Source organism: Budorcas taxicolor, chromosome 7, assembly GCF_023091745.1.
Source record: "Budorcas taxicolor isolate Tak-1 chromosome 7, Takin1.1, whole genome shotgun sequence".
In the NCBI taxonomy this organism is placed as follows: Eukaryota; Metazoa; Chordata; class Mammalia; order Artiodactyla; family Bovidae; genus Budorcas; species Budorcas taxicolor.
The window spans coordinates 21,092,216-21,114,535 of NC_068916.1; the positions used below are offsets into that span (position 1 = coordinate 21,092,216).

At 55.3% G+C, this 22,320-nt stretch overlaps 1 protein-coding gene and 1 non-coding gene across 2 annotated transcripts; both read right to left on the reverse strand.

Annotated features, from left to right (window-relative positions):
* Window positions 1-11,989: 11,989 nt before the first annotated feature.
* On the reverse strand, window positions 11,990-14,098 carry GADD45B (growth arrest and DNA damage inducible beta). The gene is made up of 4 exons (XM_052643297.1): window positions 13,840-14,098; window positions 13,631-13,732; window positions 13,011-13,233; window positions 11,990-12,743 (listed from the first exon to the last, which is right to left on the reverse strand). Exons 1-4 carry the CDS (start codon window positions 13,881-13,883, stop codon window positions 12,630-12,632), a joined length of 483 nt encoding a protein of 160 aa, XP_052499257.1. The 5' UTR covers window positions 13,884-14,098; the 3' UTR covers window positions 11,990-12,629.
* Window positions 14,099-21,945: 7,847 nt separating this feature from the next.
* Window positions 21,946-22,018, reverse strand: TRNAG-UCC (transfer RNA glycine (anticodon UCC)). Its single transcript has one exon. It is a non-coding gene; the product is annotated as a tRNA-Gly (tRNA).
* Between the last annotated feature and the right edge of the window lie 302 nt (window positions 22,019-22,320).

Below are 22,320 nucleotides of genomic sequence, written 5' to 3' on the forward strand. Positions count from 1 at the left end.
CGCAGGTCCAATTTCTTCCCAGCCGGTACATATAGGACTGGCTGTGCGCAGAAAGGGCTTCCCTGGTAGGCCGATCAAGAGACTTAGCTCTGGATGCTCTGGTCGGGATGCCCAGGAGCCGTAGGGACCCTGGAAACTGGAGTCCCCTCCCTCTCCTCACTGCCCTGGCCCGAAGGCTGCTGACCCGGGAACTGGGAGGGCCCGAGCCACGTAGGCTAAAAATAGCCCTCGCCTCCTCCCAGACTATTTTTAGAGTCCATTCGTCCTGTCCTCAGCACAGAGGCAGCCACCCGGTGGGCACACCCCGCCGACCAGCCGGGGCGCCCGGGCTCAGACGCGGGCACCGCCTCTGGCCACCGCAGGGGCCAGGACTGGAGAGAGACCAACAGCGTGGACACATCTGGCTTGACTGCCAGACTTGGGTGGCGCCAGGATAACCCAGGCCTCTGTGAGCCCGCTTGCTGCAGGAAAGAGAGGGAGACAATCAGTTGGGGGTTCCGGACCCCAAATGGCGCTGGGCAAAGGGGTCTTCCAGCCCCGGCCCCTCACTCCGGACTGAGCCACGGCCTATGCCCCAGGCAGACAAGTCTCACAGATGAGGGCCCGCGGACCTCAGTTTCCGCATCTGTGAAGTGGGGACCTTGGTCGCGCTCAGGGCCGGTCGGAGCCCAGCGCTCAGCCCGCGGCCGGGCAGGTACCAGGCGCAGCGCACGCGTCACTTTCATTTCTCCGGTTCCCCCTCCCCTCCCAGGCCGGCTCCACAAACGCTGGGGCTGATGTCATCCCAGCCGGGTCCACCCTCCCCGCGCGGCCGACGCAGGCCGGCGCCGCCGTCACAGGAGTTTCTGCGCCAGGGAATCCCGGCCCCCGCGCGGAGGCCCCAGTGGAAACCCGTGACGCCAGCGCCCGCTGCCGCAGCAGGTCTTCCGGCCCGGGCGGCGGGGCGGGGCGCGGCGCGGCGTGATCCTGCTGGGCCCCTCCCATTCCGCCACCCCCACCACTGCCAACGCGAGTCCGGGGAGCGCGAGTGCACGCTCCCAGAGCGCGGAGTGCCCGGGCGCCCGCAGGGACGCGCGCTTGCGGGGTGCGGGCGTGCACAAGTTCATGGGCATGATCTCGTGTGGAAGGCACAGTAGGCCTGCGTGCGTGCGGGAACCCGGCTAGCTCTAGGGAGTGGGTGGGAATCCCTCGCCTGGGATCCATCTCATACATAATATAATCCATCTCATACCCACCAGGGCCTGTCTGTGTTATCTGGGTTGGGGAGGTCGGGGCCCAGCCTGACACACACTCACTGCCGAGTGCCGGTGGCCTGTGGGCGTGGGGCCGCCGCGATGACTCTGAGCCTGTTCACCGTCTCCGCGCCAGTCTGGGAGCTAATTACTGTCAGGACTAGACGGGTTGGCTGGAAAGATGAACAAATCGCAGTGTGTCTGCAGCACGTCTGTGTCTGCAGGCCCCACCGGCGTCTGTTCTGGGGGTGTAGGGCGTGACAACCGCGCTGCGTGCTGTGTGCGCCGTGGGGAGCCCTGGACATGTGCGTGGGACCTGGCGGGTCTCCAGTGGGCGCTGGAGGCAAGATCCCAGCCAGCAGATGTGTGTGTGTGTGTGCGTGCGTGCGCACGCGCAAGTGCAAGTGTGAGAGATCTGTGGAAGCGTTCACTTCCCTTATATATGAGATGGATCAATAATAGTTCTCACTTCCTATATTATGGGGAATAAATTAATAAATGTGAGGTGTTTACCCATGGGAGGGGGCCCAGTGACTCCACTCCTGGGTATATCCAAGAGAAATGATTACTTGGGTCCACACCAAGACCCCATTAGCAGCTTTATTCTTTATCACCAGAAACTGTAAACAACCCCAGTTATCTGTCCCAAGTGAACAGCTAAACAGGTCAGGCCATACATACAATACTAGCCAGCAATAAAACAAACTGACTGTGAAATATTGACCCTCAGTAAGAGAAGCAGACACAAAAGGCCCCACAGGATGCGATCCTATTGATAGGAAATGTCCAGAACAGGCCGATCCACAGACACAGAGAGTGGGTTCCTTGTTGTCAGGGGTGGCAGGGAGGCCTAGGCAGTGCCTGCTTGTGGGGCCCGGCTGGTTCTAGGGGGTGACAAAAATATTTTGGAGTTAGAGATGATGGTTGCACAAGTCTGAATCCACTAGAAGCCACTGAATTATACCCTTCAAAGGGGTGAATTTCATGGCATCTGAATGGTAATTTTTTTTTTAAGGGGACAAACTGCTTACACAGGCGGCAACGTGATGGGTCTCAGCTGCCCTGTGCTAAGTTCAAGGGCCAGACTCAGAAAGCTGGATAGTGTGTGATCCTGTGTATATGACTTCCTGAAAAAGGCTGAAGCCTAGGGACAGGGGAGATGGGTGGTGGCAGGGGCTGGTTGTGGGGGAGGGGTGGACTATGCAAAGCGCAGGAAGGGAAGTCTGCAGTGGTGGCCTGCTCTCAGCCTTGATTATGTAAGGGTTATACAACTGTATCCTTTTGTCCACACTCACCAAATCACACACCTAAAAAGTATAAACTTACCCTTTACAAATTAGACTTCTATACACTTGGCTTCAAAAAAAAAGTTAGATTCTTTTTTAAAGGTATTTTTTTAATGGACTATTTTTAAAGTCTTTATTGAACTTGTTACAATATTGCTTCTGTTTTATGTGTTTTGGCCCTTGTGGCATCCTGCATTGGAAGTCAGAGTCCTAACCACTGGACCACCAGGGAAGTCCTGAAAGTCAGGTGTTTAGAAAAGTGCCCATTACTTAGTAAAGCAACAGTAGATGCCAGCTGTTACTATTATTGCCCTTGTTGTTGCTGCTTGTGTCTGTGCGTGTGCAAGTAGCCTCAAACCCTAGGTCCCCAAATATGAAGCTTGGGTCTTCGGGACACCTGGAGCACTGGAGCCTCCCTCTCCAACACACACACATCTGTGAGCACATGCACAACACACAAACACATGAGCACAAAAGCACGTGTGTGGCCATACATACAAAAATACATATGCATACAGACTTCCCTGGCAGTCCAGTGGTTAGGGCTCTGAGCACTGCAGGGGCTGCGGGTGGGGAACAAAGATTCCATAAGTTGCGAGATGTGACCCCCCAAAATATACATGGGCATAGAAGCACACACAAAACACATCCACACAAACCCATGCATGCACACTTATAAATACACATAGAAGCACATGGGTGTTCATACAAATGCACACATGGGCACCCACAAAAACACGCACACACAGCTACACAAGTGCCCACATACACAATTACACACAAAAAAACCACATGTATACTCATACACACAAAAACATACACATGCATGTCACCTACACACACATACACACGCACACACACTGGCAGGGCAGGCACCCCAGGAGCCCCATCTGGAGCCTGGGGAGGAAGCCTCTGAACCAAGACAGGAAGGGGACGCATGTCTGTGTGTCCCAGATTGGGTCTCTGTCACCGTGTGTGTGTCTGTCTGCTGAGGTGGGCGTTTCTGGGCCGCCAGCTTCACTCTCTGTCTCCAGGACGCAGACAGGCCATCTCCCCCCAGGCTTCCTCCCCACCTCCCCCGGCATGGTCCCCCACCTTCCTGTCCCCACCCTGGCTGCTGGCCGTGGGAACCTACTGTTTGGGCTAAAAGAGGGGGAAGAGGGGCCCGGCAGCATCCACTTCTCACCGTTCCCCCTCCCCTCTGGGCCTCAGTTTGCCAAGCTGAAAAATGGAAGGATGGTTTCTGGGGGGATCCAGGAGCCACCTCTCCAAGCTCCCCTAACTCCTCAGAGCTCAGACCCTGCCAACTCTGACTGTTTTTCTGGAGGCTTCTGCAGACATAACCTAAGACTAAGAAGAATTTCAAAGGGTGGAAATCCAGGCTGCAGTGCCACCTGGTAATAGATATTCATAAGGTCAGGGGCAGGGTTCATCATGCCCAGAAGAGCCCCTCCAAACCCAGGTGTGGACACCCAAGGACCTCGGGAGGGCAAGTCCGGAGCAGGCTGACAGATGGAGAACACAAGCAGATTTCAGGCAGAGAAGAGGGGAAATTGTGTGCCCAGGAAAGTATTTCTCTGCAAGGCCACTGTGTGCATACCTGACTCTGGTTTCTGCAGGTGAATGAATTAAGGTGGCCCTCAGGTGTTTCCTCGGAGAAGGCGATGGCACCCCACTCCAGTACTCTTGCCTGGAAAATCCCATGGATGGAGGAGCCTGGTGGGCTGCAGTCCATGGGGTCGCAAAGAGTCGGACACGACTGAGCGACTTCACTTTCACTTTTCACTTTCATGCATTGGAGAAGGAAATGGCAACCCACTCCAGTGTTCTTGCTTGGAGAATCCCAGGGACAGGGGAGCCTGGTGGGCTGCCGTCTATTGGGTCGCACAGAGTCGGACACGACTGAAGCGACTTAGCAGCAGAAGCAGCAGGTGTTTCCTGATCCATGTGCATGGTACCCCCAAGTGTGCACAAGTGTGAACTTGTTCATACCCTGCATACATGTCTAGAATGTCAGTCCAGGGATCTTCCTGTTGTTCCTGGAGGTACAAGTGCCCAGCACTTGATGAATACTTGGTACATCATTGCATAATGATGTTTCCACTTACTATGGTTCACTCCACAAATACTTAGCCAGAGTCACACAACTGACACTGGAGACACACAGGAGCCTAAGGCCGAACACAGACCCCGGGGTCAACGCCTGTGTCTTGTGGTTAGCATACAACCCACAAGTGAATGCAAGCCTGTGTGTGTGCACAGCACACATGTTGGCCCGTGGGCTGCAGGGTTCACACATGCAGGGACACAGGTGTGTGTGTGTGTGTGTGTGTGTGTGTGTGTGTGTGTGTGTGTGTGTGCCTGAGCGTCCCCAGTGTCTCCCGTGCAGGCATGTGCAGGCCAAGCCAGGCTCCTCCTTGGCACTGCCTGCCGGCCCCACCCATCTGCCGAGAGTGCCCGGGGCCAGGTGGAGCCGGGCGGGCCCGGAAACCTCTCCCAGCTGCTGTGCCCAGTTTCAGGGAAGCCACCCGCTGGCGAGCTGCCTGCGGAGCCTGCCTGCCTTTGCACCTGCCCCCTGGGCTTCCAGGAAGCTGATGGAGAGAGAGGCCCTGCCCCCAGCCTTGCCTGCCTGTGTCCACTGCCCAGACCCACAGGTGGAGGGGGGTTGTGCAGCTGGCTTCCTCTCCCTCCTTTGGAGCCCCTCACAGCCAGAACCAGTAGAAACTCTGGAGAGGAAACTGAGGCACACTCAGGGGCACCTTGCAGAGGGTCCCAGCTCTCAGGGGGTGGCCCCCACCCCAAATCCACCTGGGGTCAGAGGTCTGTACAGAGAACGTTTGACCTGGGGAAGTTTGCAGTCTTGGGGCCCTCTCGTGGTGCTTGCCTGTGAAGGTATGCGACAGGAGAGTTTCCATCTGCTCCTGGGGCCTGCACAGACGCGGGTGTTGGAGGGCAGTCGTCTCAGTGGCTGCTGATAGGCATTGGTGAGCCTGTCAGTGCCTGTGCACAGTAGGTGCAGGCACGCACTCAGGTGCCACATACAGTGCTGTTTAACGTCAGTGTCTGCACACCGTGGGCGACGCACGCACGGAGGGCGGTCCTCTCCGCAGGTGTTTGCAGGCAGGTGGGTGCCGGCACGCAGTAAGCCTTGCGCTCAGAAGGAGGACCGCCCACAGTAGCATTTGCAGGGAGGAGAGGGGGCTGCCCACGGAAGGCCCTGCCCGCAGATCGGACCGGGGCTGATCCCCGTGGGCGTCTGCAGTCGAGAGGAGCTTCGCAAGGCAGGCCTCACGCACGCAGCCCCGCGCCTCCGCGGCCGGCTCCCCACCCCCGCGCCTGGCCCGGCAGGTCAGGCGGCTCCGGCGGGGCGTGGGGCGGCCGGCGGGGCAGGGAGGCTATTCCGGGGCTGGCGCGGTGCCCGGGCCCTGCGCGCCAGGCCGCCCGGGGAAGGCGCCGCTCACAAAAGGAGGGTCTGTGCAGACGCCCCGCCCTCGGCCCGGCAGCCGGCCGCCAGGGCCTGAGGGGGGAGACGCCGCTGGGGCCGCCGCCGGCCTGGACACCCCCCTCCACGCCGGGGCAGCCGCAGACACCGCGCCTGGCAGGCACCACAGGGAGGCTGGCACCGCGGGAGACAGGAGGGGGTCGGCGGCGGGCGCTGAGGCTGCGCGCCCAGGACGCGCCCGCGGGGCGCTGGTGAGGGTCGGGACGTGGGGAAACCCCGGGGGACAGGTCTCTGCATTTCGCCCACTCGGGAATTTCTGTCTCACACACACCCGCCTCTGTCTCCAATTATCCAATTTAAGGATCGAGGAAGCCGGGACTCCTGCCTGCTGGGAAGGGAGGGGCGTCTGGGGCCTGGGTCAGCGCCCCCCGCCCAGTGTCTGGCGGGAGGGCGGGGTGGAGGGAAGGGGTAATAAGCGTTCTCCCGGCCCAGTGCTCTGGTTTATTATCTGTTTCGCCTCGCTACGTGGGAGGGTGGTTAGACTTTCCCTTTTGCGGAGAGGGAAACTGAGTCAAGCTTGCGCACACTGGTAGCTGGTTAACCGCCAAAACGAGATTCGAATCCCGAGCTCTGCGATTGCCCTTCCCCCTCGGGCCTGAACTCTGCCCTTCTGCCCTGCCTGCGGACCCAAAGGCACTTCTGGTGCGCCTGCTGTGTACGCGTTGGTACAAACCCCATCCCGTAATTGCTCGCTCACGCCTGGGGCAGGCGCGCACACGTGTGCAGGAAGGTCCTAGGCTCCTCCGCGACGCCCCTCACCCCACTCCATCCCAGAGCAGCTGCGGAGCTTGGGAACCTGGCACCGGGAGCAGGGGATGGGTGGGAACGAGGAAGAACAAGGAAGCAGGAAAGAATAGGGAGAGACTGCAGACTGACCCCCGCCCTCTTCAGATGGAGTTGCTCTATGTGTGTATGTGTTTGCATGCACGTGCTAATCCCCGGGCATCCTAGGGGTGGGGGTGTCGCTCAGGCTGTGTGTCACTCTGGGTCTCTGCAGGCGATCACCCTCGGTCCCTGGGTACCCATCTGCAAGGCTGTGGGTGATGGTGAACTTGTCTACCTGGAGCCCCCCTCTCTACACTGGAGGGTGGGTCTGGGGCCTGCAGCCTGCAGGTCTCCCAGACTCCTTGGTGTGTAACTGTTGGGGAGGGGACATCATTCCCAGACTTTCCCTTCCAGCAGACAAGGCCAGGCTCCTCCAACGCTCCCCACTCCCTGTGCCCAAGGAACTACTGCCACCGGGCTAATCTAATAAGGAGGCCACACCCTCTGCCTGGGTACTGGGGTCAGGAGAGCAAAAAGGAGCAGGTGAGGCAGTGTGGGGTTAGAGGGGGAACACACCAGACAGGGACCATGGGCCAAGGGGAGGACCTAGGAAGTACTTGCTGGGAGTTTGCAGAGGCCAGGGGACAGGGCTTGACCCTGGGAGCAACATTTGAACACACTTTTAGGACTGCAAGACGGCAAGGCCTGGCCACTTGCGCACGTGAACTTCAAGGACCCCATGTTAGTGACACAGATCCAACCACCTAGATTCGTAGCCACGAAGTTTCAGAGAGGGATCTCGACTCACAGGGACACTGAGAGGCAGAGGCCCAGCACAGGTAGAAAGAATCAGATAAATAGTCACATACCAACCAGCTCTCCTGGAAGTCTCTCCCAGCTGCTCTAAATGCCTTGCATATTTTCACTCATTTAATGCTCACGACGCCCCAGAGATGGGCACTCCTATTCATGTGCCCATTGTACAGATAAGGAAACTGAGCCCAAAGAAAAGAAGCCATTTCCCCAAGGGCGTGGCCTCCACAGTGTTCCAGCTTCCCTGACGAGGTAGTGTCACTGTGTCTGGCTAGGCCCCAGCCCTTGGCAGGTCAGTGTGTGTGTTCTTTAGGGACAAAACAGTCTGTCCTAGGTCACCCAGATGACCGATGGGTCAATCTCTGGTTATTCATGTGTCCAGATTTGGCCTTGAATCTTCATGCCAGGAGCACTGAGGTACCACGAGGGGCTTGGCCATGAGGGGCCCGGTGGGGGTGGAGGGAGGAGAGAGGTGAGAAAAACACAGATGGTAAAGAATCTGCCCACAATGCAGGAGACCCAGGTTTGATCCCTGGGTGGGGAAGATCCCTTGGAGGAGGAAATGGCAACCCACTCCAGTATTCTTGCCTGGAGAATTCCACGGACAGAGGAGCCTGGCGGGCTACAGTCCATGGGATCACAGTGTCGGACATGACTAAGTGACTAACACACACACCCAGCCCAGTTGAATCTGAAGCCTAACCCAGGAGACAGTTGAGGCGCAGGGCGGGTGGCAGGATGAAGTGTCCTTCCAAACCCTCCAAGACAGGGGTGAGGTAGGGGAAGCAGATGGAGCCAGGAGATAGGCTATCGGGGTCCTGCCTGCCTGGAGGGCTTCCCTGAGGAGGAGGCAGGTGAGGTGAGGACAAGAGGGTGTGTGGGTGTTAGCTTGCAGAAAGGGAAGGACAAAGGGTTCTGGGCAGAGGTTAGAGGGCCAGGTGTGCAAGCAGCCACTGGACCTAGGGTGGGTGTGCAATGACACAGGCCAGGGGTGGGGTGGGACGCCTCCGCAGATTCTGGGCTTCAGGGAGGTGCTAGTGCTGCTGGGGTCCCAGGGACACAGGGCAGGCAATACAAGTTCAAACTTTGGCAGGGACACACACCCTGCAAAACGGATGAGTCCCCAGATACAATGCAGGTGAGAAAAGTAAGACACAGAAGGCCGTAGAACATGATTCCATTTCTACGAAACGTCTAGAACAAGGAAATCCAGAGATAAAAGAGTGGATTCGTGATTGTCAGGTCTGGAGGAGGATGGAGGTGACAGCTACTGTGTGTGCAAGTGTGGGTACCCTGAGAGGAGCGTGCACCCCAGTCAGGCATGTACCCACCTGAGAAAGAGTGCTGGCCTGTACCCTCGGGCTCCTGGAACCCAGCCCTCAGCAGTGGCAGCCTCAGCGAGGGGGTACCTGCAGTAGTGGCCAAGCCTTGGTGACCTATGGCCACTCCACCCTGAAATCTGGTGGGGGCAGGAGTGTATTGGGGTGCAACCTGCCCGATCCCTGTACCCCTGGGTCTTTAAGACTCTTGGCCAAGCCCGGGCTCCTCCAGGCTGGGCCTCAGGCTTCTCTTCTGGAAGATGGAACAACAGTATCGTCCTCAGTGGACAGTGGTCAAGTTTAAGGGTGTTTGCATGCAGAGAAGACTGAATCTACGAGCTGCTGTTAACTCCGCGAAACAGCCATTGGGTTCCGGGTTACGTCAGGAAGACTCAATGGTTTTTTTAACGACAGCAGGAGCAATAGTAGTAACAATAATGGGAGAACTAGTGTGAGAACGTAAGAGCCATGACCTCGAACGTTCCCGTGCTCGCGCAGTGGCAGCCGAGTTCAAAGCCTCGGTTCGCCTCTCCTCGGTCACGCCCATGTGAAAAGCCACGCCCCCTACGAGCCTTCGGTTCTTCGCCTGCAAAGAGCCAAATATCCGAAGTTTAAATCAAACCGGGTCAGGAACGCTGCGCGCGGAGAAGCAGAGGGACAAATCAGCTAATCCTCTCATGATTTACAGGTTTTGGTCCCCAAGGGATTTTCTCTCTCTCTCTTTTTTTAATGTTTGCATCTGAGTTAAAAATACATTGCTTGAAAATATTCTTTATCTTGCCGACTGAGTTTTTGGGCGCTTGCTGCCTTAAATTTTGCACGGAAAGTGTGTGCCGCTCGCCTCACCCTAGTCTCGGCTCTGCTAATTCACAGGATGGCTGTGCGAGGATTAAATGCAGGGAACATAGCAACAGTGCTGATAACAGCCCTCGTCGTAATAATGGGTAATCCTTTTAATACATTTTGTGTCAGGGAAGCTAATCTGAGGAATATATATTTCGTTTAACCTCAGCAATTTATGAGGCAGGCAGGTAGCATTATTATTCCCCCTTTTCAGAAAGGGAAACTTTAAAGGCACAGAGAAGTTAAGGTACCAGCTCAGGGTCACACAGCTGAGGTCCTACCCATGCCCTGTGTCTCCCTGGAGCCCAGGGGCCTGGGATCGTGCCCCCACTGCACAGGAGACTTAGGGAGGAGAGGGTCAGAGGCCATACTGCCCTTCTGTGTGGCCAAGGTCAGGACGGGGACAGAGCGGCCCACACCCACGGGCGGAGCCAGCGGGAGCTTTCCCACAAGCTGACCCGACTGGGGGATCTCCAGGTCAGCTCTGGGACAATGAACCCCCCCTCCTTAGTTCTTCCGCATCGCGCCGCGCCCCGCCCCCACTCTGAGGTCTCGGCCTCTGCCCCCTCTCCCGTCTCTGGGCCCTATCTCAGGGATCCTTCTCCTCATCACCCCCCCACCCCTTCACAGGCCACCTCCATCACGCGGGCCTTCCGTCCCCTCACCTCCCAATTTCAGCAGGAACCCCCTCCCCTCTCCCCTCGGACTGTCGGCTCCTCCTCCCCCCGCTCGAGTCTTCTCTCTCTTGGCGCCCCCACCCACTACAGGGATTCCTTGGCCCTTCTCCCCCTCCCGCTCTGGGTGCCCCCTCGCCCCACACCCCTTTCTCTTCAAATTCCCACCTCTACCCCCCAGGGCTCCGGTCTCTCCACTTACAGAACCTCCCCTCCCCCAACCCCCTACAGGGATTCTTTTCAACCCCCCTTAGACCCGTTGGACCCCACTCCTCTGCCGTAGGCTACCCACCGCACCCCTCTTGTTCCCTCTCCTCGCGAGCCGGGTATCTCCTCTTAGCACCTCCCTTCCCCCACCCCCTACTGGGATTCCGCCCCCTCCCCTGTGCTGGGTGGGGGTGTCCTTACTCCCTCAGGGCTGCTTCTGCGTCTCCTCTACCCCTCAGATCTCCCCTCCAGGAGGGATCCCCGCCCCGCCCCCACCTCCCCCTCTGGGACTTCCCCTTGCTCTTTTCGCTCCCCCATCCTCCCCCGGCGGGGCTCCCCCCAGCCCCGTGACTCCCCGGGGCCGCCGGGGTTTTCCTCGCGCGCCCACGTGGGGCTCCGTGGAAAGGTCGCGCGGCCTGGGCTGGTCCCCGGGTCGGGTCGGCCCCCTCCACCTGGTTCCCAGGCCCGAGGTGCAGGGCTGAGGGGAGGGGATGTTGCACAGGTGTCGCGAGCACACACCGCAGGCTCCGGGCAGGAAGACTGAAGCCGGAGTTCCAGCCGGGCTGCGCTCCTAACCGCCCCCCCACCCCCGCCGCAGGGGGTCACCCACTTGAGACGTTGATAGAACAAGGAGGTGGACGGCCAGGCCTCACAGTTTCGATTTAGAGGCAAAACGTAGCCGCGTGCCAAGCCCAGCTGGGCCGGGAGCACGACTTCCTCGGGTATTTTGCTGCTTGTTGATTTAAGTTTGAGGAATGAAAAAAAATTTTTTTTTCTTCAGTGGAGTGAAGAGGCCCATCCTAGGATGGAGCAGGCTTGGGTGGGGGTGCCCTCTGGGGGATCCCCAAAGTTCTTCCTGCTAGGCCCGAGCCCAGGGGCAGCTCTAAGCTCCAAGCCCACCTCGCTGTGTGGTCACAGGTGGCCCCTTGACCTCTCTGGAGCTGCGCTGCGGTGGCGGCTGAACAGGCAGGGGCTGCAGCCAGCCCCCCAGGGGTGCGTCTTCATGTGCCCAGAACCTGGGGTTGGCTCCAGCACCGCCAGTAACAGCAGCCACACGGCGGCCAGGTTTCGTAATAAACCGGTCTTTTAATTGCTACGGGGCAGGACGGGGGGGGGGGGGGGGGGGGAGAAGAAAAAAAAGAGGCAAAGATTTGTTGGACTTGGGTGGCGCCGGCTGCAGAGAGAAGAGGCACTGTTTTTGCAAGGAGCCTGGAGCAGCTAACTCGGACTTAAGTAACACTTCCTGGTGAGCCTGCAGGAGGGGGTGCAGGGGCACACTGCTGGGGTGGGAGGGCATAGTGGGGGCTGGTCCCTCACAGAGGCTGGACTGCAAATACACAAGAACCCAGAAGCTTTAAAAATTTATTACAAGGCATCATAGTAGAAGTAAAAATATATGTATCTGTAAGCTTCCCCTCTGTCTTTCAGTGGTTCAAGTAACAAGTGCAAGTAACAAAATAGATTGTCAATATACTGAGTTTGCAAGCTGGGAGTTCATGGGTACAGAGCAACATGAGCCCCTGCTCCCAAGTCCCAAAGTTATTGTCCTGGCCGGGCTGCCGACCCTAGGCCAACCAAGGCCCATTTTTTGCAGATGTCAGCTCGGGTCTCAAGAAGGGGGTGGGGCTGCAGTCAGTCCCACCCCACCCCCGAAGTGTGGAGCCCAGGCCCTCCTTGGTAGGGGAAGCAAGCAGCTCCCTGGCTCCTGCGTCTGCTCTGTCACCAGGTCTGAGCTCCCGGGTCCCCTCTCCTGCTGGCCCGGGTCCTGTCTTCTCCTCACACCGTGGCCGCCGCTGGCCCCCCGGCTCCAAGCTTCCCGCCCTGGGGCGGCCGCGCACTCCCTCTCCTGTCTTCAGTCTCCAGCGATCCTGCCCCCGATGGTCTCACGGGTTGGGTTGTTGGGGGGGTTGTTCTGGGAGGGAGGGGGGTCAAATATTTATGTGGTTTTGTGTTTTCGGCAGCAAGAGTTTCCGATGCCCGGCGGGGTCTCAGCGCTCCTGGAGGGAGATGTAGGGAACCCACTGGTTGTTCCCCCTACTTTCTTCGCAGTAACTGGCCACCTCCACCAGGCCGTGGCTTTTCCAGGTGTCTGTATGAGGGTTCTGTGGGAGGGCGAGAAGAGGGGGTTCAGCAGGAGCCCCAAGGAGTGAGTGGGGAGTGTCCCTCTCCCAGGGCTCCCATGGGGAAAACAGGCTGGCTCAAAATAACTCGCTGGGTGAAGAGGCCTGGAGGCCAGCGGGTTGCCCACGGGACATGCTAAGCGTGGCTGAACGCTGAGCTGGTGCACACCGGCCAGCTCCACTTTGTTGACAAACACGGGCCCAGGTGCCGGGTGCGGGTGGGGCAGGGCGGAGCCCCAGTTTGCTCACCGTGACCAGGAGACAGTGCAGGTCCCGGGCCTCGGTGGTGCCCTGGGTCTCGGCCGGCTCGCCCAGCAGCTGCGCCAGGCGCTGCATCCCCGACACCCGCACGATGTCGATGTCGTTTTCGCAGCAGAAGGACTGAATAAGCGTAAAGTGGATCTGCAGGGCAATGTCGTCCTCCTCTTCCTCGTCGATGGCCAGGAGGCACAGGACCACGCTGTCAGGATCCCTGAGGGGCCAGAGGGGGATGGGTGGGTCAGCTGGGGACTCGGAAGGGCCCCCCTTCCCGTGCGGTGGGGAGTTTGCAAAAGCAGAGAGCAACTGCAGGTGTGCAGGGGATGGCATCTGCAAGCAGATGCTGGGGCGGGGGAGAAGACGCTCGGTTCAAAGGCCGGGCGGGGGTGGGGGGTAAGTCAGGGACATAAACAGGCGACTGTTTGCAAGTGATGTAGCCCCAGCATACTGCAGCCTCCACACCTCAAAGAAAAAAAAAAGCAGAAAGATCCCCAATCCACAATGGGGACACTTGGGGGTGTCCCAGACCCATGCAAGAGAGGGGTGCAGGAGGGAGACAGAGCGGAGAGGGTCCCCACCCGCGCCCAGCAGGGAGACAGAGTCTGACTCACACATTCATCAGCTTGGCCGACTCGTACACCCCCACGGTGAGGCGGTCCTGGCGCTGCGCGGCCACCAGCAACTCCTCCACCGCGGCGCTCACCGTCTGCATCCTGGGGCCAAGGGAGAGCGGAGGTCAGCATCAGCCCAGGCACGGGGAGCCCCGTCCCCACCCGGCCCAGCCCGGCTGACCTCAGGTGGCAGGGGCGCCACTACTTACTTTTGCGCCGCGTTGTCGCACGCCACGAGCTCTTCCAGTGTCATGTTGCAGTTATAATCCACAGTGGAAAACAGCCTCACGACAGGTTCAAGGAAGAAAATGCAATATCCAAGGCTGGAAAGCCCAAAGCCTTCCCACGGAGACCAAGCGTTCGTCAAGACCTTAGGAAGGCAGCGAAATCCACCCCAAAAAAAGGCGGAAAAAATTGCAAGTGTCTCAGCAAGAATAATCCAAGTAGCAACTGCAAAAGATCCGAGTGCTCGGCGGCAGCGATCTGAGCTTGCGGCGGCCGGCACCGCCTTTTATAGACTAAGAGGTTAGGGGCGTGGCCCCAGTGACCCGTTCGCCCCTCCGATTGGACAAAACACAAAGGCGAGAGAAATTCGCGCTGCGGTTGGCCGGCAGCGGGGAGGGGGCGGGGCGACGCGCGGGGGTGCCCCACGTGGGGGAGAGAGCCGGGAGGAGGGCGCCGGGGGGGGGGGGTGGAGCCGGGGGGAACTTGAGTGCCAGAAAAGAAAAAAAAAAGCAGAAGTTTTCTCCTATTTCCCGGCAGCCGCGCCGCGTTTCGGGGCGCGCGCGGGATTTCCAGCGCGCGAGGCGGCCCAGACTTTCGAGGGGGGGGGGCCTGGAATCCCCTCCCGGTCCCCGGAGAGTCCCCGGCCCGAGTCTTTCCAGGTTCTGCAGCAGTTTTACACCGAGAGGGAGCCCAGTCTGCAGCCCGATCCCTAGGTGGTGGGGGGGTAGCCCCAGGCTGCAGGGACCCCAGCCCCTGGGTGACTTTACTTTCTGGGCGTTTCTGCCCTTATCTGTCTAATGGGAATGCAAAGTTGGCCTCATTAGATTGCAGAGTCCTAAATAAAGTGAGGGATGCACAGTAAGCGCCTAGCACGCGGTGGTGGTCGCAGGAGGCCGCCTAGAGCCCCAAAATTGCAGGCTGCGAAGGCGGCCTCAGAGTTCCTACCCGTCCTATGACAATGCACACCGGCCTCATTGGGTTGCAGGAAACATTAACTAATAAATGGAGTACACAAGAGACACTTGATAAATATCGCCTGGTAGTCTGGGAGGTCGCCTCGAGTTCCCCAGAACCAGGGGCTGCAGAGCCCAGGGCCGAGACCCGGTGCCCTCTCTCCAACCCCGGGAGTTTCAGGGTGGGGCGCGCGTGGGAGGCGCAGGTGGCTAGGCCTCGCAGGCTCCACGCCCCCTGCAGGCGCCTCGCATTGCAAGGTTTGACTGCCCCTGCTCACCGCGGCTCTGTTGGGGGAAATCCAGGCCCGAGAGAGGGCGAAGGGAGCCGGTTCATCTGTGAGCCACGCGCTGCCACCTTTGCGCGCTTACTGTGATGGTGGCCGCTTTTATTCCCTCCGGAGTGGGCGCTGAATGTATGGAGCGCGCGCTTAGTCCCAGGTTCTCCGTATCACGGTTCATTGAATCCCCAAGAACCCGGGAAGCATGGGCTATGCTTATCTGCAGGATGCAAAAGGGTAAACTGAGGTTTGGTGAGGCCTCCACTAATTCAAGGCCCCAGTTAGTTGGTGCTGGAGTTACACGTGTGCGCCAGGCGCGGCCGCGCGCTCGGACAGCCGCCAGCCACGCCATCTCCCTGAGAAAGCAGTTCACGAGCCAGGCGGGCAGGCCCGCGTGGGACTAGCTCCCACGGTCGATCGGGGGCTCCCGTATGACTCAGCTGCACCCCCACCCCCGCCAGCCTGGGGTCTGGCCTCGGCCTTACGGCTAGATTCCCCCAGCTCCCCGGCCTGCGGTCCCGGTGACGCATCGCGCCGCCTCCGCGCCGCCCACCGTGGGGGCGCGAAATGTCCCGGGCGCTGCGAGGCGCGGCGGCGCCACCTGGTGTCCACGCGAGGTCCCTGCGCCCGCAGTTCCGGAAGGGACAAACCGGCGGGGGCGAAGTGTAGAGGAGGTGAAAAACCCGGAAGGGGTAACAAATGCAATACTTTATACACACACACACACACACACACACACACACACACACACATATATGCAACATGTATTAATAACTTTATAGATTTAATGTTTTAATCAAACTACTGCCTAGGCTACTGTGGTTTTTTTTTAATGGTAAAATATGCACGATATTTATCATTTCGATATTTGTAAGTATACCAGTCGGTGGCATGATATACATGCACAATGCTGGGTAACAATCACCATGATCTAGACCCAAATCTTTTCTATCATCCCCAGAGTAAACTCTTGGGAATGGAACACGAACTACCCCCATCTCCTGACACCCACCATTGACTTTTTGTCTCTATGAATTTGATCCTTTAGGGACCTCATATAAATCGAGTCATACTGTATTCGTCCTTTGAGTCTGGCTTACTTAACTGAACGTAATATCCTCAAGACTCATCCACAGTTGTTCATTCATGTGTGTGTCACAATTGCCTTCTTTTTGAGGCTGAATAATATTAGACTGTATAGATGGACCACATTTAGTTCATTCATCTGTTGATGGGCACATGGGTTGCTTCTACTATTTGGCTACTGTGCACCCCATTTTTTGTCAACAAAGTTTTATTGGAACCAAGAGCAGGGTATAGAGTAAGGGAATCGAGGTACTCACCTCAGGCACAAATTTTAAAGGAATGCCATAAAACTCAGTCATCAGTATAACATTATAGGGACTTGCGTAGCAGTCCAGTGGTTAGGACTCTGTGCTTCCACTGCCGGGGAGAGACAGGTTTGATCCCTGGTCTGGGAGCTAAGATCCTGCAAGCCACATGGTGAGGCCAAAAGAAAAAAAAAAAGATAAACAATATCTTAATATAATATTCTTAACCAAAATCTATGCCCCAAGATCCCCATCCATGATGAACAAAAATCAAGGTTTTAAAACAAGCATTATCTGACAGGGTCGGGGGTAGAGGGCAGGGAGGTGAGTTGTTCACTTGCAAGTTTAAATCCTGACTTTATTTCCAATTTTGATCTTTTCTTCATCATGATTTTTTTTTTGCATTGATTTTTATTTTTGAAAATGTTACATTAAAGTATTTGTCTTGGGACGTCCCTGGCAGTCCTGTGGTTAAGACTCTGTGTTTCCAATGCAGAGGGCATGAGTTTGATCCCTGGCCAGGGAATGAAGATCCCACATGCCATGGGGCATGGCCAAAGGAGGGAAAATAAATAAATGAAATATTTATCTTGATGATTGTGGTGATGAGGGTGCTTTGGGCACCCTCTTAAATTTTTCTCCTAAGGTTGGTGCAGCCATGAGAATGTCCCTGTCTGCTCTAGAAGAGGTGACCCTGTCCTCCGAGGGGGAAACCCACACTCTCCTCCTGGAGAACCTGTGAGTTGGGGACTTCCCTAGTCAGAAAATTGAGCATATATCCACATTCACCTTGCAAATGAGATTCCCTTGTCTCTAGAACTGATAAATGTAAGTGCTTTAAAATTTTTAAATTTACATTGCATTCAAGGCACACATAAGAGGACTACCTGGTGGTCCAGCAGTTAGGACTCTGTGCTTCCACTGCCGGGGCATGGGTTTGATCCCTGGTCAGGGAACTAAGATCCCACATGCAGTGGCCAAAATGAACCACGTCGATATGCATAAGAGCAAACTTTTCTTGAGGATTTATTACATGCTAATTTTCATTCCAATCCCAAAGAAAGGCAATGCCAAAGAATGCTCAAACTACCTCACAATTGCACTCATCTCACATGCTAGCAAAGTAACGGTCAAAATTCTCCAAGCCAGGCTTCAGCAGTACATGAATTGAGAACTTCCTGATTTTCAAGCTGGTTTTGGAAAAGGCAGAGGAACCAGAGATCAAATTGCCAACATCCACTGGATCATCGAAAAAGCAAGAGAGTTCCAGAGAAACATCTATTTCTGCTTTATTGACTATGCCAAAGCCTTTGACTGTGTGGATCGCAATAAACTGGAAAATTCTGAGAGAGATGGGAATACCAGACCACCTGACCTGCCTCTTGAGAAATCTGTATGCAGGTCAGGAAGCAACAGTTAGAACTGGACATGGAACAACAGACTGGTTCCAAATAGGAAAAGGAGTACGTCAAGGCTGTATATTGTCACCCTGCTTATTTAACTTATATGCAGAGTACATCATGAGAAACGCTGGACTGGAAGAAGAACAAGCTTGAATCAAGATTGCCAGGAGAAATCTCAATAACCTCAGATATGCAGATGACACCACCCTTATGGCAGAAAGTGAAGAGGAACTAAAAAGCCTCTTGATGAAAGTGAAAGAGGAGAGTGAAAAAGTTGGCCTAAAGCTCAACATTCAGAAAACGAAGATCATGGCATCCGGTCCCATCACTTCATGGGAAATAGATGGGGAAACAGTGTCAGACTTTATTATTTTGGGCTCCCAAATCACTGCAGATGGTGACTGCAGCCATGAAATTAAAAGACACTTACTCCTTGGAAGAAAAGTTATGACCAACCTAGATAGTATATTCAAAAGCAGAGATAGTACTTTGCCGACTAAGGTCCGTCTAGTCAAGGCTATGGTTTTTCCTGTGATCATGTATGGATGTGAGAGTTGGACTGTGAAAAAGGCTGAGTGCCGAAGAACTGATGCGTTTGAACTGTGGTGTTGGAGAAGACTCTTGAGAGTTCCTTGGACTGCAAGGAGATCCAACCAGTCCATTCTGAGGATCAGCCCTGGATTTCTTTGGAAGGAATGATGCTAAAGCTGAAACTCCAGTACTTTGGCCACCTCATGAGAAGAGTTGACTCATTGGAAAAGACTCTGATGCTGGGAGGGATTGGGGGCAGGAGGAGAAGGGGACGACAGAGGATGAGATGGCTGGATGGCATCACGGACTCGATAGATGTGAGTCTGAGTGAACTCCGGGAGTTGGTGATGGACAGGGAGGCCTGGTGTGCTGCGATTCGTGGGGTCGCAAAGAGTCGGACACGACTGAGCGACTGAACTGAACTGAAGCCTTTCATAAGCAGTTTCTCCTTCAGTGCCCAGGAAGCAGCCCTGTGTGGTGGGTGCACATTTGCAGGGAGTGGAATAGAGACCCAGGAAGACCGTGCTGATTATCCAGAGGCGCAGAGCTCAGAGCTGTCTGAGGTTATTCCAAGATGGTTTTGAACTGTAATGTTGGAGAAGACTCTTGAGAGTCCCTTGGAGGCAAGGAGATGAAACCAGTCAATCCTAAAGGAAATCAACCCTGAATATTCATTGGAAGGAATGATGCTGAAGCTGAAGCTCCAATACTTTGGTCACCTGCTTTGAAGAACTGACTTGTTGAAAAAGACCTTGATGCTGGGAAAGATTGAAGGCAAGAGGGGAAGGGGACAACAGAGGATGAGATGCCTGGATGGCATCATGGACTCAATGGACATGAGTTTGAGCAAACTCAAACTGAAGGACAGGGGAAGCCTGGTGTGCTTCAGTCCATGGGGTCGCAAAGAGTCAGACACAAATGAGTGACTGAACAATTCCTAGATTCCCAGAGGCAGGGGTTAGGACAGGATATGTGGTCCAGAGGGAATGGGCTAGGGGGATGTGGGTCACAGAGGTCAGACTGGGGACCAGACAAGCAAACTGAGTTTTGAAGGATGAGGAGGTATTTCCTGGTGGAGACAGGAAGTGGTCTGCCCAGCAGAGAACAGGGCCTGGCTGGGGCCTGACCCCCTAGGGAGATACCGATGAGGCTGATTCAGAAGGACTTGGCTTGCCCTGGTGGGACCAGGATGAGGAAGGAAGGAAAACTGTCGGGGAGGCGGGTGCAGAATTTAAAGAGGCACCAAAAACTTGGTCATCGAGATAATCTTTTTTTCTCTCATTTTTTATCAAGATGGAAGTCACATACCATAAAACCCGCCCATCTAGAGTGTCTAGTTCAGTGGGTTTCTGTGGTATCACAAGCTTATGCAACCATCACCAGTAGTCCAGAATTAGACAAACTATTTTCCTTTTTCTTGGCTGCACCACATGATTTGTGGGACCTTAGTTCCCTGACCAGTGATCTGAACCCAGGTTCCCTGCATTGGCAAGTGGATTCTTAACCACTAGACCACCAGGGAAGCCCCCTGATCCTGTCTTGATTTACAATTTTGATTATGTAGTCAGCATGGTATGGGGTTTTTGGTTTTTTTTTTTGCATTTAAGTTTTTAAAATATTAAAGGATGTTTGGAGGTGGGGCCTTTGGGAGGGGTAGGGTGAGATGAGGCTCTGAGGGTGGGGCCTCTGGGATTAGTGTCCTTATAAGGAGACAAAGAGAGAGCCCAGAGCGTTCTCTGCCAGGTGGGGACACAGTGAGACCAGGAACCAGGTCCTCAGCAGGAATAAGCCACACCAGATTTCCAGGACATGGAAGAGTCATGTCTATGATTTAGGCCCCTCCAGCCTGTGGTGTTTCTGTTATGGTAACTCAAGCCCAGTAAGCCAGGAGGGGTGTGAGGGGCTGGGGTGAGGAGCATGGGGCAGGGGCAGTGGGGGTGACCAAGGAGACCGCCTGGCTTTGAATCTCCCCCTCCCCATCCCGCCACCCCACACCTGTGCCTCAGTTTCCCCCTCTGTGAAATGGAAACCATGTATTACCTAGGATCCTTCTGAGCATGGAATGCATTCATTCTGGTCCACACTTAGGAGAGGGCTCTGTGCATGGTGACTACCCTCTAAGTGGGCAATTTAGGCACTAATTGAAGGCCTACAGGGTGCTGATTCAGCGCTGGGAGTGGTGATAATGCAACTGCTTCGGGTGGCGTGGTCAGGATGTCTGAGGAGGTGACATTTGAGCTGAGATCTGAGTGTCGTGAAGAAAGTAAGCTAGGAACTTCCGTGATGGTCCAGTGGGTGGCTAAGAATCCAACTTCCCAACGAAAGTCGCCCGGGTTCGATCCCTGGTCAGGGAATGAGATCCCACATGCCACAGCTAAAAGATCGCGAATACCGTAACTAAGACCCAGCACAGTCAAATAAATAAACATTGGGAGGGTCTGAATTTGGCTTGGGGTCAGTATAGCAAAGGAAACCATTGTCAAGCTTGAAGCAGGGGAGGGACTAGCCTCTGACATCATTTTTTTTTTTTCCTTTTTTTCGTGAAAATGAACAAGACTTGATTCCGGTCCCCAAGGAGCAGCTTCCGGGTGGAGGTGAGTCACCATCTTAACTTGGAGACGCTGGGAAGACAGGATGGGCTGGGAGGAGGTGAACAGGACACACACCAGGTGGCAGAGATGTCAAGGGCAAAGGTGAGGAGGCCTGGTCACGTCTGGGGTTGCTGGGGAGGATAGCAGCGGGCAGGAGGAAGCCAGAATGTCTGTGTCTGTGACATCCAGGCAAGGTGCTTGGTAGGGGCCACTCTGCTCTGTCAAGCTCACCTGGTTCAAATCCCATTCCACCCCTCACAAGTTGTGTGTTCTCAGGTTGGTGACCTAACCTCTCTGAAACTCCCTTTTTCCCTGGGGAAATCAAGTTGTGAAAAGGATGATAAAAACCCATGACCTAGACTGGGTTTGGCCTGTGGAAAGAGCACTGTACACCTTCCCTATGGCAATTACCTTGAAAGCCACTTGAAGCCAACCCCCTGTCCCCAGATGCTCATGCCCCGCCCCAAACAAGTTCTCCCTGGAGTACCCAGAGGGCTTCCTCCAAACCCACAGTCTCACCATGCCCCTCTTCTGCTCACCCTTCCCGCTGTTCTCTGATTGTGCCTTTGCCCCTACCGGTCCCTCCCCCCAACCCAAAACAGAGATGCATTTTTTTAAAAAGGTAAAAGCATGATTCTCACTAGAATATCCAATCAATATTTGTCAGAGTTTGCAAGGAACTCGTTAACTAATGAAGGGACAGAAAAGATGTCTTCTAGGCCATCCAGAGACTGAATTGAATTTGTTTAATTGATGCAAAATGACACAGTACAATTGTCCTTTTTCCATGCTTTACGTGGATGATTTACATTTGTATAGATGCATGGAGTTCAGCCCATTGTTTTTTAGGTGGACATGGTTCCCAGAAGACAACCCTGACTTCAGATACCAGCTGTAAGTTCATCATGGGTGGAGATTTTTTCACATATGTTTCAGTTTTTTAAAATATTACATTATATTACTTTTTTTTTTTAACCTCACCACTCAGGTTGTGTGATCTTAGTTCCTTGATCAGAGATTGAACCTGTACCCCCTGCAGTGGAAGTGCAGAGTCCTCACCACTGGACCATCAGGGAAGTTCCCTGAGAGCTTCTTCTTAGGGTAATGAAAATGTTCTAGAATTGATCATGGCCATGGTTGCACACATCTGTGAATATACTAAAACCACTGAATCATACACTTTAAAGGATGAGTCATATGAGGTGTGAGTTACATCTCAATAAAGCTATTAGAATAAAACAACATGGCTGCAATTCTAGGATTTCTTGGCAGACCCATTTCCCTCCCCTTTATCTGGGCTGGGTCTATAATGGCCTTGACCTCAGGGTCATGAGGGAGGCAACACTGCCAACCATGACCCTTAACTTCAGGAGCAGCT

Coding starts and splice junctions, on each gene's coding strand:
- GADD45B (XM_052643297.1), bottom strand. CDS start 13,883: ATGACACTGGAAGAGCTCGTGGCGTGCGACAACGCGGCGCAAAA. Junction 13,234..13,630: donor TCGGCCAAGCTGATGAATGT/GTGAGTCAGACT, acceptor CTGGCCCCTCAG/GGATCCTGACAGCGTGGTCC. Junction 12,744..13,010: donor TGCACTGTCTCCTGGTCACG/GTGAGCAAACTG, acceptor GCCCTCCCACAG/AACCCTCATACAGACACCTG.